This window comes from Lissotriton vulgaris, chromosome 7 (assembly GCF_964263255.1).
Source record: "Lissotriton vulgaris chromosome 7, aLisVul1.2, whole genome shotgun sequence".
Taxonomy (NCBI): Eukaryota; Metazoa; Chordata; class Amphibia; order Caudata; family Salamandridae; genus Lissotriton; species Lissotriton vulgaris.
In genome coordinates this window covers 892,750,558-892,767,117 of record NC_141695.1, presented here as the reverse complement: position 1 = coordinate 892,767,117, position 16,560 = coordinate 892,750,558, and the positions used below count along the sequence as shown (strand labels likewise).

The following is a 16,560-nucleotide window of genomic DNA, read 5'->3' as shown; positions in this document are numbered from 1 at the left end:
AAATAACTGACTAACGTATCCACCGCTCAAATTACTTTCATATTACACTATACTAATTCACCACTAAACAGTTATTGTTTCCAGAATAGCATGCTACTCGTCGAAAAAGCGATTTGCAGCCTCGTCTTGGGCTGTATGCGCTATATAAATGCAATTTCAATACAATACAATATAGGGAGAATGACTCCTCAGCCTGAACGGTAGAGGTGAGAGGCAGAGCTATGATGAAGCTCACCTACCTAGAAACATAAGGACATGACCTGTAGTGTTCTGAGGCTTCATTCTTTACACGTCCCAAATATTATCGAAGCTGGTCTATGCCCTCTTCTTATTGGAGCAGCCAACTGGGCAGGACCTATGGCAGCCTCTGTCACTCTACCCTAAGGACTTAGCATGTCGAGGCCTATTCACTAGAGCTCCGGGGATGGCTTTCTTTCAAACCCATGCATATTAGAGTGATGTGGCGAAGGGGAGGGCATCCTGGCATTAACAGGGGACTCAGTTCCACGCTATTACTGTGCCTTGTACCTATCTGGACAGGTGGACAGAGAGGTGCTGCCTGCAGGCAGAGGCTCTGTGGAATGTGGGGCGGTGGACAATGAGAAGGAAGCTAACCATGATTTTCTTCGGGCCACCCAGCGAAATCAACGTTTAGAGTGCATGTGTTACCTACTGGCCAAGTTTAGCATGATCTTTCCACACCTTAGATAAATCAATCCCCCTCACAGACCACACCGTACACTTTCCTTAGTCTCACAGACACACCCAAACCTCCTGTTCCCCATGCCAGTCTCATGGCCAAATCCATCCTTTTGTCTTTCTAAACCTTTTGGCACCTTGGCCCCCTGCACCTGGGTAGAGAAGCTCTGATGACCAATACCTCCAAAAGCACAACTTCATTTCATGATTTTCTGGTATGCAAACACCTCCTATTTTAGAGTGTTCAAAACAGAAACTGTTCAGTACAAACCTCCAACAAACCATTAACCTCTCCTCAAGTGTAACAATAAGCCGCATGTTCAGAGAGTAGATGAAACACGCTAGAGGCAGCGGGGACACCAGTCACATCCTTGGTGCCTTAACCTCTCGTGGCTGTCTTAGACATCCCATGGGTCCCCTGCTCCATCAGGTAGGGGGACCATTAGTGCGGCTCCTCATGGGAACCTTTTGTGCACCCTAGGAGGCATTAGAAAGGTGCATTCAAATTTATAGGAGCGTCTTAAGTTCACTGGTATGCAACGAGCGTGGAACCGTAAAGTAGCCAATTTAAAAGCCCACAAAAGCGATGCCACCCAAGGGCCTGTACCCTGCATACAAAATGGTTAAACCAAAAAGTTACATACAAGGGTTTCGGAAAAAATATGTTGGATGGTCAGTGGGTAGCACTGGCACTCTGTAGTAGTGGTGGAGGGCAGTGGATAGCATCACCCATGGTACCCTGGTAAGAGATACCCTGGGGCTTGGTACTGATTGTTTTACAATGTAAGCACCAAATGTGAGGAATTTAGCACAAATGGAATGACAGCATGAAAAGCTTGCAATACTGGACAGACAGAGTGAGAAGCAAAAAATACTGCATACTTACGGATTATCTACTCTTGCATAATATGTAGCATGGAGATACTGATTAATGGTAACAGCCAAAAACAGTGCATAAATACATGCGTGCTGTCCACTAGTCCCTCAACCGACTTCCTCCAATGCAGCTGCCATGAAAGCATGCAACTGTAATGTCCATGGTAGCATAAACACCATGACATGAAGGAGAGGGTCTGAGGTCTCATATATAGATATTAAGTAGGGGGTTGCGAAAACTCCCTAATTCCGCCTGAGTAGATGTGGTCTGCGCTGACTGAGATCGAACCGTGTCATCCCAAATTGATACCTTTTTGAAATAGATGCCAATGTCAGGTTAACTAATATGTTGTTAAAATGGATGCCACGGTGTGATGCAGTGAGATGGTGTCAAGCAGATGAACAGCCTACGCGAGGGCATCGACATTAATTGTCAGCAGGCCCTCATCCTTCTAGATCTGTCCGCCGCTTTTGACACGGTGGACCATCCCACCCTTCTCACCCGTGTCAAGGCGGCGGGCATCGAGGGCCTGGCCCTCGCCTGGCTTGAGTCCTTCCTGAGCGACAGGGCTCAGGCGGTTCACCTAGCTGGCTTTACCGCTGCTCCTCGCAGGGTTGCTTGTGGAGTTCCCCAAGGTTCCTCACTTTCCCCTCTTTTGTTTAATTTATACATCTACCCTCTCATTTTTATGTTACAGCAGCTCGAGGTCACGGTGTTTAATTACGCCGATGACCTCCAGCTAATTTTCAACCTTTCCCACTCCCCTTCCTCTTCCCAGAACGTCCAGTCCGTCATGTTGTTCATCCAGGACTGGATGAACTGCAACCACCTCAAACTCAATCCAGATAAGACGGAGTTAGTCTTGACTGGAGGTGGTTGCAGTCCCTGGTCCCCCTCCCACTGGCCCTCCTCACTTGGTGTCCCTCCGCTCCCTGTCCCCAAGGTCAAAACCCTTGGCATTTTCCTTAATTCTTCACTCACTGTTCACTCACAGGTCTCCTCAGTTGTTTCTTCTTGTTTTTTCTCCCTTAGAACTATTAGGAAGATCTCTCGCTTCTTCTCTCTGCCTGCGTTAAAAATCATAGTGATGGCCATGGTGCTCTCGCGCCTCGATTATGGCAACATCATTTACAACGGCGCCCCAGCCTACGCCATTCGCCGCTTGCAGCTAGTGCAGAACCAGGCTGCCCGCCTGATCCACGGCCTGCCCAAATTCCATCGGGCTACCCCCTTAATGCAGGCACTGCACTGGCTGCCGGTGAAAGAGCGTGCCCTGTTCAAACTCGGCTGTACCACCTTCCAGGCTAAAATGGGCACCGCCCCGGAGTTCATCTGCTCCGCCATCAAGCCCTACGCCCCTGGCAGAGAGCTCCGTTCCTCCTATCAGGCCCTGCTAACCATCCCCCGTTTCCGCAAGAAAAAGGCCGGAGGAACAAAATTTGCAGTTCTCGCTCCTGCGTTCTGGAACTCCCTCCCGACCGAACTCCGAATGACTTCCTCCTACATAGAGTTTCGGAAGGGTCTTAAAACTCTGCTCTTTTCCCAAGCCTACAAGGTCTGATCCCCCTCTGCTCCTGTCACCCCCCTCGCAGTCCTAAAGCGCCAAGAAACCGCTTGGTAGTAGAGCGCTATATAAATGTTTTTAAATTCAAATTTTTAAATTCAAACAAATTAAGGGCGAGGATGGACTTCCAGAAAGGAGAATCCCACGACCTTCAATTCACTCCTGAATGCGACCATCTAAGCCTGAGTCTCATCCAGTGACCCAAAGTCTTACCACACGCCCACAGGTCCACAGGCTTTCCATAGGGATCCTTCCTCAGCACCTCTGGGGACAGGTACCCTGGCGTACCAGCAAACCCTGCAGAAAAAAACAAAAAAACAAAATTTCCAATCATACATGGAACGCAGGCTTTGAAAGCAAGTATGTACAATAATATATGAAGAACGAGGCATCCCAGGGAACTGGAGGCCTGGACAAGATTTAATTGTGAGCAGAAACTGAAGAAAAATATAAATATGTCCAAACTCTCAAGACTTTTACAATACAGAATAAAATACATAACAATCTTAACTAAAGAGAGCATCTATTACTATACAGTCGACGCACAAGCCGATCTAAAGGTTCTTCTTGTGTACCGTTTTGAGGTAATTCATTTTTGTGAAGTTTACAGAGCGAATCATTCGAAGCGCATGGCACAAAGCCAGCAGAGATGCTTCTCATGGAATGAAATCACGCATCTAAGGACCAGATTTACTCCATTGCATGAGGGTGCCCTGCATCCCTTGTGATTTTAAAGTTCGCCTTGAAAATACTTGATGTGAAACGACAATCATGACTGATTAGGCTAAGTACAAGGCTTAGAGCCCTACACAAGCTGTAGGTGACTCCACTGCAGGTGCAAGCACTGCACATCATATAACTGGTGGTAACAACTCCTCAGCACAGAAAACTCTGGCTGCTGACATCTGTCTTGCAGGTTACTAGTTCGAGTTTGGGCATGAATAACTCAGTTGATGGTCATCCTATCATGGGGCATCAAAAGCGTAGCACTGCGAGGATTAAACAATAACACGTGTTGCGCGTCGCACCATGCAATGGTGAATTTGTGGCAAAAAATGCCACATAAATGTCAGTAGAAATTGCTTCCCTTACAGAGAATATTACGTTAATTTCTTATAAACTTCTACAATTAACACCAGATGGGACTTGAAAGTTGCACATTTGCTCTCCATTCATATCTGAGGAGCATCTTTTACAAGAAAATGTGATCATGGTTTCCTTAATAAATTGTCTGAGTTACCATTTGAACAAAATATATTTTGACACTCAAAAAACAAATATGTTGCAACATAATGTGATCCTGATCATACTAATTATACTTCCTGGTGTACATTGCATCACATTTTCTATTATTGACTAATATTATGAATTTCCATCCCTTCAGTACTAGGACTATTTTATACATACGTTTGTCATACCTTTTTAACACTAAACTATAATTTTGGTAATATATTGTTCTAATGGAAATGGTATAACTATATTGACACTATATAATAATACAGCTGTTCATTCTGTTAGTAATTCTTTTGTTAAAATAAAAAAAAAATTCTTTTAAACACAAAAAATAAGAATAAAAAAAGTTTGCATCATCTGGAGCCAGGCTGGTGCTCCAACTCTCATTTATGTGGTTATTAGCAATGCAACATGTGTGCTGCATCCCTTTCAGAATAGTTCATTCCATAAGAACCAGAAACCTTTCACTGGCATAGATCGCCTCAACAGGTGCTCATTGTACACACAGACATTACACAAGTATTGATCCTTCTCTGGTCCTTAACCAAAATGTCATCACTACATCAGGGAACAAACACATCCTTTTGAGGTAACAAGTTTGTTATCAGCCATTGAGCACAAGCCTTTCCACTTCTGTTTTTATGTCACGCCTAGGCAGCGCATGCGATGTCTCTCGAGACATGCTGTATCTACTGTATGGGGTTTTAGCACGCTCATTGGTTTCGATTCGTCCCTACATGTCCCTTTCGAAATTCCTTTGTTTTTGTTAGTGAATAGAGTACATTTGTCCCTCCTTTTGCTGTTTTCGTCATGCCATGGAGATTGGCCTTGTTACATGGATCATTTCACTATTGGCCATATGTTAGTTTTGGTACACTACTTTTTCTTTGCCTAGGCTTGTTTTGGCTTTCCAAACACACTTCGCAGAGGGCTGCAAATCATGTCCTTATATTGTTTTCCACTGTCTTTGGTTTCAGGAGCACTTTTTGAGTCAGAAGCTATATTGTTTTTCATCCTATAACATTTTTGGTTTCATTAGCTGAAATGTCCAAATCTTAAATAATATACTTACTTAATGGTAGTGTAGTTTAAGAAGACGGCCAACAGCAGGATCAACCTATTTACATTGTGTTTTTGGCAGCATGATTTTTTGGATACGACTAAAGAGGTAAATATGCTGTAATTGCTTCGTTTTATGAAAATGGAAGCAGCTTTGAGTTGCACGCTTTCAACATTTGATGCTTTCTTTTAGGTATCAATAGTTGGTGAAATAAAACCAATTCAAGGGATGCCGCCTCGTGCTCTCCAAACGCGGCACATAATATGAGGTTACTTAACAATATATCCTGTAAGTAGCACCACCTGAGAGCACCGCAGCACCACCGGAGCATCACCTCAGCATCAGTGCAGCACCACTTCAGTATCAGTCAGCGTCATTTAGCATCACTTCGGTAGCCCCACCTGAGGATCACTCAGCAGCACCTGAGCACCAAAACAACACCAGCAGAGCACCACCACCGCATCACTCAGCCCCAGGGTAGCATCCACCTCAGCCTCAGCGCAGCATCACCTCAGCATCAGCGCAGCACCCCTGCAATACCTCTGCACCAGCACAGCACCACCAGTGTAGCATAACCTCATTACTAGCAAAGCACTACCTCACCATAAGTGCAGCATCACCACCTCAGCATCAGCACAGCACCAACAAAGCATCACTCAGCATCACCACAGCATCACTCAGCCCCACCTCAGCCCCAGTGTGGCATGTCCTCAGCATCTCTTAACACTACCACAGCACAACCTCAGCATCAGCACAGCAACGCCTCTGCATCAGTGCACCAGCACCAGCACAGCACCAACTCAGCAATAGCGCAGCCCCACCAAAGCATCAGTGCAGCTCCACCTCCACACCAGCACAACACCACCTCCACAGCAACTCAGCACCAACACAGCAAAACTTCAGGATTAGCGCAGCACCACCTCAGCAACAATGCAGATCCAACTCAGCATTATGTAGCACCACCTGAGCACCAGCAGAGCATCACCTGAGCACCAGCAAAGTATCACCCAGAATCACTCACCACCACCACAGTACAAGCACTTCATCACCTCAGCACCACCTCTGTATCATTTAACACCAGCACAGCATCAGCGCAGCACCTCCTCAGCATCAATGCAGCACCACCTGAGCATCAGCAAAGCACCACCCCAGCACCACCTCAGCATAATCACAGCACAACCTGAGCATCAGCACAACACCACCTCCTTATCAGTGCACCACCACCACTGAAGCACCAACTCAGCATTATTGCAGCACTACCTCAACATCAGCACAGCACCATCTCAGCACAGCACCACCTCAGCACAGCACCACCTAAGCAGCAACTCAGGATCAGCACAGCACCATCAAAGCATCACTCAACACCTCAGCATCACTCAGCACCATCTCAGTATGACTCGGAACCATCTGACCACCACATAAGCACCATCAGGATTCAAGCAAGCCGGGCCGAAGACGGCTGAAATGCCAGAAACCGGTCCCCGGTAGCTTGTCTCCTTTCTGGTGAAGAATTGGCTTGGTAGTTTAGTCTGCCCTGTTCCCATGATGCACTGGGCAAGGGACAGACTGATTTGCATATAGCCAGGTTCTGAGCTGGGATGGTGCAGTGAGATAAATAACGGTGATGGATCAAGCCCTGATCTTTGGACTGGGTAAGGGTGGTCTGCTTAATTCAGACACTCTGTTCATCACCACCCCCTTTTCTGAATCGTTTTTGGCCACTATAGGTGTGGCAGGGTATACTCAGACATGAGTCCCTTTCTCACTGCACCATCAGGATTCAAGCAAGCCGGGCCGAAGACGGCTGAAATGCCAGAAATCGGTCCCCGGTAGCTTGTCTCCTTTCTGGTGAAGAATTGGCTTGGTAGTTTAGTCTGCCCTGTTCCCATGATGCATTGGGCCAGGGACAGACTGATTTGCATATAGCCAGGTTCTGAGCTGGGATGGTGCAGTGAGATAAATAACGGTGATGGATCAAGCCCTGATCTTTGGACTGGGTAAGAGTGGTCTGCTTAATTCAGACACTCTGTTCATCATCACCCCCTTTTCTGAATCGTTTTTGGCCACTATAGGTGTGGCAGGGTATACTCAGACATGAGTCCCTTTCTCACTGCACCATCAGGATTCAAGCAAGCCGGGCCGAAGACGGCTGAAATGCCAGAAACCGGTCCCCGGTAGCTTGTCTCCTTTCTGGTGAAGAATTGGCTTGGTAGTTTAGTCTGCCCTGTTCCCATGATGCACTGGGCCAGGGACAGACTGATTTGCATATAGCCAGGTTCTGAGCTGGGATGGTGCAGTGAGATAAATAACGGTGATGGATCAAGCCCTGATCTTTGGACTGGGTAAGAGTGGTCTGCTTAATTCAGACACTCTGTTCATCACCACCCCCTTTTCTGAATCGTTTTTGGCCACTATAGGTGTGGCAGGGTATACTCAGACATGAGTCCCTTTCTCACTGCACCATCAGGATTCAAGCAAGCCGGGCCGAAGACGGCTGAAATGCCAGAAACCGGTCCCCGGTAGCTTGTCTCCTTTCTGGTGAAGAATTGGCTTGGTAGTTTAGTCTGCCCTGTTCCCATGATGCACTGGGCCAGGGACAGACTGCTTTGCATATAGCCAGGTTCTGAGCTGGGATGGTGCAGTGAGATAAATAACGGTGATGGATCAAGCCCTGATCTTTGGACTGGGTAAGAGTGGTCTGCTTAATTCAGACACTCTGTTCATCACCACCCCCTTTTCTGAATCGTTTTTGGCCACTATAGGTGTGGCAGGGTATACTCAGACATGAGTCCCTTTCTCACTGCACCATCAGGATTCAAGCAAGCCGGGCCGAAGACGGCTGAAATGCCAGAAACCGGTCCCCGGTAGCTTGTCTCCTTTCTGGTGAAGAATTGGCTTGGTAGTTTAGTCTGCCCTGTTCCCATGATGCACTGGGCCAGGGACAGACTGATTTGCATATAGCCAGGTTCTGAGCTGGGATGGTGCAGTGAGATAAATAACGGTGATGGATCAAGCCCTGATCTTTGGACTGGGTAAGAGTGGTCTGCTTAATTCAGACACTCTGTTCATCACCACCCCCTTTTCTGAATCATCACCACCTAAGCACAAGCACACCTCCACCTCAGCACCATCTCAGTATCACTCAGCACCAGTGCAGCAATACTCAGCATCAGTGCAGCACCACCTCAGCATCAGACCATCACCACCTCAGCATCACCACAGCACCACTAAAGCATCAGCACAGCGCCATCTACGCATAAACACAGTACCACCTCTTTATCAGTGCACCACCACGACTGCAACACCAACTCAGCTCCAGCGCAGCAACACCTCAGCACCAGCACAGCATCACCTCAACATCAGCACACCACAATCTCAACACAGCACCACCAGTGCATCAGTGCACCACCACCAGTGCAGCACCACATAAGCATCAGCGCAGCATCATCTCAGTACAGCATCAACTCAATATCATTCAGCACCACCTGAGCAACAGCTCAGCACCACCTAAGCAACAGCGATCACTCAGCACTGCCTTAGCATCATTTAGCACCACCTCAGAATCACACAGCATCACCTCAGCACCAGTGAAGCATCACCTCAGCATCAGCGCAGCACCACCTCAGCACCACATTAGCATCTGCCCAGCACCACCTCAGCACCACCACAGCATCTGCATTGCACCATCACAGTATCAGAACAGCACCACCACCTCATCAGTGCACCACCACCAGTGCAGCACCAACTCAGCATCAATGCAGCACCACATCAGCACCAACACAGCACCACCTCAACATCAGCACAACACCATCTCGGCATCAGCACAGCACCACCTCTACATCAGTGCTACACTAACAGAGCATCCCCACCTCACCACCAGCACAGCCCCACCTCACCAGTGCAACCCTACCTCAGTAGCAATTATCACCAATGCAGCACCACTTCAGCATCAGCGCAGCACCACCTCAGTAAAGCACCAAGTCAGCATCACTCAGCACCACCTGAGCAGTAGCGCAACAGCACCACCTGAGCATGACTCAGCACCACCTCAGCATCACTCAGAACTAATACGCTGATGTCAAGAACCCAGAATTCATTCTCTGAATGTATTCTAAGTACGAGTAATCAACTTTTACACCCCAAAATTCAGATTTATTGCCATTAATAAACATTTACTTTTCCCAATACCATTTGTGGGAGTGAATGTACGTTCCTTTGGGTTCAGCTCTATGCATTCATTAATGTTGCACATGGAATTATGTTGAGATAATATCTGGATGCACAGAAAGAAAAGGTTCATTAGTACTGTGCCCATCATGTTTTAGGTGATTATGACTTTTTGTTCATTCTTTCTTTGTCAAGTGTATTATTTTGAATCATTTTTAAAGATGCGGGTCTAGTTGGTGCTTCAAAAAAATTCACATAAATTCACTTATTTTATTTAGGTGTTGGCATCAAACAACAGAGGGTAGGAATTCCTCATACCCGCCCTTAAACTCACTGTTTATATGTATACTTCGTGTCACATAAACTGCTGCCACACCACTAACATTGTTCAACTTGCAAGCTTGCACGTCTGAGCCGCACACTTGTGAAATGAGAGATATTCTAAATACACCGAGGCAATTCATAATACTGACCACTTATGGAGTACGCACCAGACACGAAACACACACATAATCGAAGTGTTACTCCAGTGGTGGCTGGCAGGGAACGTGGGTGGTAGGGTGGGTGGTTGAACAAAAAAGAAAAAAAAAACATAACTTTTTCCTCGCCGGTGTCTCGCCATTGTTGCTTCGCTTCCTGGCAGTCAGGGAATCAGGAGGGACCCAGGCTCCCTCCCCTAAGCTAATCACAACACTACAATGCAGCATTGTGATTGGTCTGAGTGCCGTGGTTTGGCGTCAGCCCGGGACAGAAAGCCTGTGCAGGTTCCTCAACAGAGTGTGTATTACAGCCTGGTAGGGAACATGTAACATGTGCATGACTGTTTGACTGGGAGAAGACAGCCGGTCAAGTAGTCATGCGCACTTAGTCACCACTCCTCCTCCTGTGCCACCAGCCCTGCCCACCCTAACCCTACCCATTAATAAAGAAAAATAACATGATAAGAACAAGGGTATTATCATTTTATTTTAATTTTTTTCTGCTCTGAGAGCTTTGGGGTGATGCTCCTTCACCTTAGCGGAGGAGCCGCCCCATATGTTACTCATTTCATTAACATCAGAAGGCTGATACACTGTGCAGGCCCCTCAAGACCAGAATCTGTGGTCTACAGGTTGCCCTCGACCGTTCACCCCAATGACCTGCCAGCCAATGCATTAACTCATACCAGAGCACTTGCCTAACTTCCTGTGGATACTTTTTAGGTCTTAGCTTTAGACGGTGCGCATGCACTGTCATGTTGCTTTCCTCACCCATCTATCTTTCTCTCAGTCTTTCTCGTACATGAAGTATAATCACTAAGTAGAGCAAATGTTGCTAATGAGCTCAAGCATTCTTCATAAAAGTGAAGACAGTGGGTTTGGAGAGAAGGGCAGATTACACACTCCGCTGTTAATGCCACATGGAGGGCTGGCCTAACCTGGCACCTAATGCGTATGGCTGTGCTGATGTGCCATTAGCCTTGACAACGCATTGCCAACGCCTAAAAAGCATAAGATTGAAAACGCCTACATCTCTCGGATTGCCAAGGCCTTTTGGCTTTACAAATGCTTGTTTCTCTCGTGAGAAAGTTGGTTTGAGCAGAAATGGCTTGCAGAACTTGCAAGATCTGGACTTTGGACATTCCTGAGGGAATGGTAGAAAGATCATATATTTTTGCAAACACATTTTGAAAGTGCGGATCTCGTGATAAGATTTACTAAAGTACAAGTTTCATGTGGATGGCCACCCTCGCATATAATCCATAGTACTTATGAGAAATGCATTCCAGTCCTTTAGAATTTGCCAGGCGGCAGCATTTTCGGTAATGTGCGCTTATTCTTTGATGCACAGTTTACACTCAGCCCTTGCTTCCATTGCCTTTTTTCTGGTTTTTGTTTTGTTTTTAATTACTTTTATTTATGGATCCTTTCACGAAAAGACTTTCTTGGCCATCTCTTGATATTAACCTTTTCCCCTATAAACTTGGACTCTATTTGGAGACAGCAAACTACTGTTACTGGGCCCACAAGTGAGGGAGTCTCATAAGTGTTATTACTAGAGACTGAGCAGAATTTAAGTACTAGAATGAGTGAGTTCTGTGAGTACACAACGTCTTGTTCCTTACCTGCCGCTCATTTCATGTACTCCCACTAGAGAGCTCTAGAGTTGTGTCCTCTTCCAGCACCTCCTCCTTAACTCTAGATTTTTTGCCAGTTTTGGTGCCGGGCAGTGCATGGTCCAGCATTCTCAGACACACCAGACCTGGAGGAGGGCCTGGGATTAGCTACATCACCGAGTCTCTCCGACCGTGGAAGATGTACAATGAAGATCCCGCTGTAACCTCAGTGTTCTTCTCATCACTAGAAGTGAGCTCCGTATAGAAGCCCAACTTGCCTTTCGTTTGGGAGAAGCTTCTAATATGTAACCAAAAACCAAGGGTGTTGCTACTGCAATGGATCAGAGGTGATCATTCCAACTTTAATTTTACTCCCCATGAGACTAGTGACCTGTATAGAAATTGGAAGATTTCCTGACAGGCCAGTACTTCAGGAAGTATGGTAGAGCTGAGGAAGGGTCAGTCTATGTTGAAGCGAGCTTGGCTTGATACTCTGGTTGGGTTATAGGTCTGTTGGGCTGTGACGATGGCCTGGACTTGCCAACTACCTCTCAATGTCTACCACCTCCATGGCAAGCTGCAGATGAGCCCAGGCTTAAGTCGCCATTTTCCACAGTGTAGCTCGACTGGAAATTGTTGCGCCTTCTGTTGAACTGTTCTCCTGCAAGGACTCGTGGTACTTGGTATGCAGATAAAGACAATTTTCAAGAAACTTATTTCAGGGTTCCCCATTTTGAAGCTCTTCTATTTGCCAACTTTGAGAAATAGAAAGGCTGGCTCATGCAACTGACAAATACTGACATCGATAAATACGGATACTGCAGCAAAGCAGCCACTCACCGAACCATGCTTGCTGCTCCCCTTCCACCTCGATGGCTAACCCAAAGTCTGCCAGCTTCACGGCAGCCCCCTTCAGTTTTGATGCCAGCAGGAGGTTCTCCGGCTTCAGTGAAGAAGAGGATTCAATGGGGAAAAAAAGAGACAAGTAGATCAGATTCAACGGTGACACACTGCACTCCTCCATTAACGCATTTAAGGGGACATAATCGAAGGCTCTGATGAGGTAAGTCCAGCAGGCCATTGCACTCTGATGCACTGGAGTGATATGTGAGGGGAGTGTGCTGTGTATGGTGATTCTGGCTGCTCATTATCCATGGCAGGGCTTGCCTTGCAGTGAGAGGGGAGCAGGACTTCTCACAATCTTCCGCCACTCCAGTGAGGCATGTTCTGATGCTTGCTGGTTGTATATAAGGAAAATATTGATCTATGGCCTTCAACACTAGTCTCAACACGTGATTCCGTTCATAGGGTGCTGGGTAAGGGTGCTGTACTTCTGCTTAGAGCAAAAACACGACGTGGGCACGGCGAAAACAAACTGTGTCAGATTTCTGGGAATCTGAATTTCCTGCACTGCAAATATAATCAATATGTATTGACAGCTTAAAAACAACATTTATTTAGACTTTGTTTTATTCATCATGTTTTGAATGTCAAGCTGTTAGAATATTCACATAATCGGTTTGCATACGTGCAGAGTGCAATATATGTGCAATAGTACCAGTTATGCAATGCAAGAAAATGCCACACTCAAACCTCAGCCTCTTGCCAGATCAGAAATATTCAGTTCATGTGTCAGTTAAGCAAAACATATATTTCCTATATGGTGACAAGGAGCTGTTTGAACAATCAAATTCCTTTTTAAGTTGAAGACTACCAGACAGTGCAGCTGTCTGGTTTGCTAAAGACATCTTGGGGTCATTCAGAAAGCCTCCCTGGGAATGCTTTCTGTCTGTTGTTTACCATTGGCTTTGGTAATTCACATTTCCTTGCTTTCTGTTTACTGGCTCTATTTGTTTAGGCTGTCCAGCTCGAGTTCGTCCTTTCCCTTGCCCAAACCATATTTACTGTATTTGTCCACCAGTGCTTGGTTTCTGTAAACAGGACCTTAAATCTTGTTCTTATCCTGTCACATTTGCTGTGCATTCAAAGACAGAGGTCAAATATCCAGGAAGCTTGGTGTTTACCTTTCTATCGCTGACTTTTAAGTGAGAGGATTTATGTGACAATCATGCTAGCTCAGGGGAGTGCTTGAGGAGGGCTTTTCTAGCACACATCACCATTTAAAATGTCTGTTAATGAACTGTGCAGATATTTCAGAATTAGCAAAGGCCAAACGAAGCACATGTTTTGGTAATTCTGAAGTGTGGTGGAAACAAATATTTTAAAACAATCAATACACTAGGTGATGACATTACCACACATTGTTTGTGTGCTGTATACTTTTATCAGGGAAACTGTATGTCTGTGCAAATGTAATGGTGATTTCAACTGGAGATGTGCTGTAATGCAAGTGTGCTACCACACCATGCATATTTTGCTCTATGCCACTCCACTATACTCTGCACCACTCCACCCACTGCACTTTACTCTACACCATTCCACTTAACACCACACCACTGCACTCTGTGCCAATGCATTCTACGTCTCGCCACTCTACTATGCACTACTCTACTTTATACCAGTGCAATCTATGCTACTCTACTCTAGACCACTGCCTTCTTCCCCACTGGTCTCTTCCCCACTACCCTCTTTGCCACTGCACTCTTTGCCACTGCACTCTTTGCCTCTCCAGTCTAGGCCACTCTAGTTTCCTCAGCATAAATTCACTCTGTGTCACTCCACTCTATGCCACTCTGCAACACTCACTCCACACCACTGCTCTCTATGCCAATACACTCAACGCAAATGTACCCTACTCCGTACCACTCCACTCTATTCTCCTGCACTCTATCCCAATCCACTGTACACCACTGTAATCTAATCTGCACAACTGTACTCTGTGCTACTTTACATTGCACCACTCTACACCACTGCACTCTATGCCACTCTACTCTGCACCACTGCACTCTATGCCAATGCACTCAATACCACTGCAATCTATGCCACTCTACTCTATGCCACTCTACACTGCACCACTGCACTCTAAGCCTCTGTATTGTACGCCACTGCATTCTATTCCACTCTACTCTGTACCATTTCACTCTGCACCACTCCACACTTCACCACTGCACTCTACTATGCACCACTCTAAGCTACGCCACTGCATTCTATGACACTGCATTGTATGCCAATGGATTCTATGAAGCCGCGCTCTATGCCACTATACACTAAAACAATCTATGCCAATACACTCTACACCAGTCCACTCTACTCCAAGCCACTCAATTTCACTTCACTGTAACCCACTCTATGCCATTGCACTGTACTCTACTCTACTCTGCACCACTCTTCTCTGTGCTGCTCTACTCTTCGGCACTCTACTCTATGCCAATCTGCTCTACGCAGCTCTATGCCACTGCACTCCACTCTGCGCCACTCTACTATGTACCCCTCTAATCTACGCCGCTGCATTCTATGATGCTTCACTGCTCGCCGCGGAATTCTATGCTGCTGCACTCTACACCACTATGGTCAGCAACACTCTATGCAAATGCACTCTACAATAGTCTACTGTACACTATGCCACTCAACTCCACAATGCCAATGCTCTCTACACCACTGCACACTACAGCACTATACTCTGCAACACTGCAACACTGCACTCTACCCCACTGAATTCTATGTCACTCTACTCTGCACCACTGCACTCTATGCCAATGCTCTCTACACCACTGCACTCTATGCCACTCTACTCTACACCACTATACTCTGCACCCCTGCACTCTACGCCACTGCATTGTATGCCACTACACTTTATGCCACTCTACTCTGCACGACTCCACTCTGTACCATTCCACTCTTCACCACTGCACTCTACTATACATCACTCTAATTTACTCCATTGCATTCTAGGACACTGCATTACATGCCGCTGAATTCTATGAAGCTGCACTCTATGCCACTATACACAAGGATATATGCCAATGCACTCTACACCAGTCTATTTTACTCTATGCCACTCAACTCTCTGCCACTCTACTCTGCACCACTGCACTCTAAGCCTCTGTATTGTACGCCACTGCATTCTATGCCACTCTACTCTGTACCATTCCACTCTGCACCACTCCACACTTCACCACTGCACTCTACTATGCACCACTCTAAGCTACGCCACTGCATTCTATGACACTGCATTGTATGCCAATGGATTCTATGAAGCCGCGCTCTATGCCACAATACACTACAACAATCTATGCCAATACACTCTACACCAGTCCACTCTACTCCAAGCCACTCAATTTCACTCCACTGTAACCCACTGTATGCCATTGCACTCTACTCTACTCTGCACCCCTTTACTCTGTGCTGCTCTACTCTACAACACTCTACTCTATGCCAACCTACTCTACGCAACTCTACTCTGTGGCACTACACTACATTCTACAACACTCTAATCTATACTACTCCACTCTACGCTACTGCACTCTATACCACTGTACACCTGTAGACTCTTTAACACTCTGCTCTGCAATACTGCACTCTACACCACTCTACTCTGTACTACTGCATTCCTTGTCAATGCACTCTATGACACTGTACTGTAGGCCACTCTACCCTGCATCACTCCACTCTAAGCCACTTCACTCTGCAGTACTCCACTCCACACCACTGCAATGTATGCCACTACACTCTACAGCACAATATTCTACTCTGCACCACCCTACGCCACTCTAGTATGCACCACTCTACACCACTGCACTTTATGCCACCATACTCTGTACCACTGCACTCTTTGCCACTCTATTCTGTCACTGAACTATACTCTGCACCACTGCACTTTGCAGCACTGCACTATACTCTGCAGCACTCTAATCTGCACCAGTACATTTTAAGATTCTGCATTGTATTCTGCTGAATTCTAAGCC

The 16,560-nt window shown here is 46.4% G+C and overlaps 1 protein-coding gene across 2 annotated transcripts in view; it reads right to left on the bottom strand.

Moving 5' to 3' along the window:
- CAMK2A (calcium/calmodulin dependent protein kinase II alpha) overlaps window positions 1–16,560 on the bottom strand; it is a 586,451-nt gene that overhangs the window by 102,601 nt on the left and 467,290 nt on the right. For both annotated transcript variants that reach the window (XM_086931308.1, XM_086931309.1), the window contains exons 7-8: window positions 12,536–12,638; window positions 3,354–3,437 (exon numbers count right to left, since the gene is read on the bottom strand). In XM_086931308.1, the coding sequence (XP_086787434.1) occupies window positions 3,354–3,437; window positions 12,536–12,638 (187 nt within the window). The remainder of the gene's footprint in view (window positions 1–3,353; window positions 3,438–12,535; window positions 12,639–16,560) is intronic.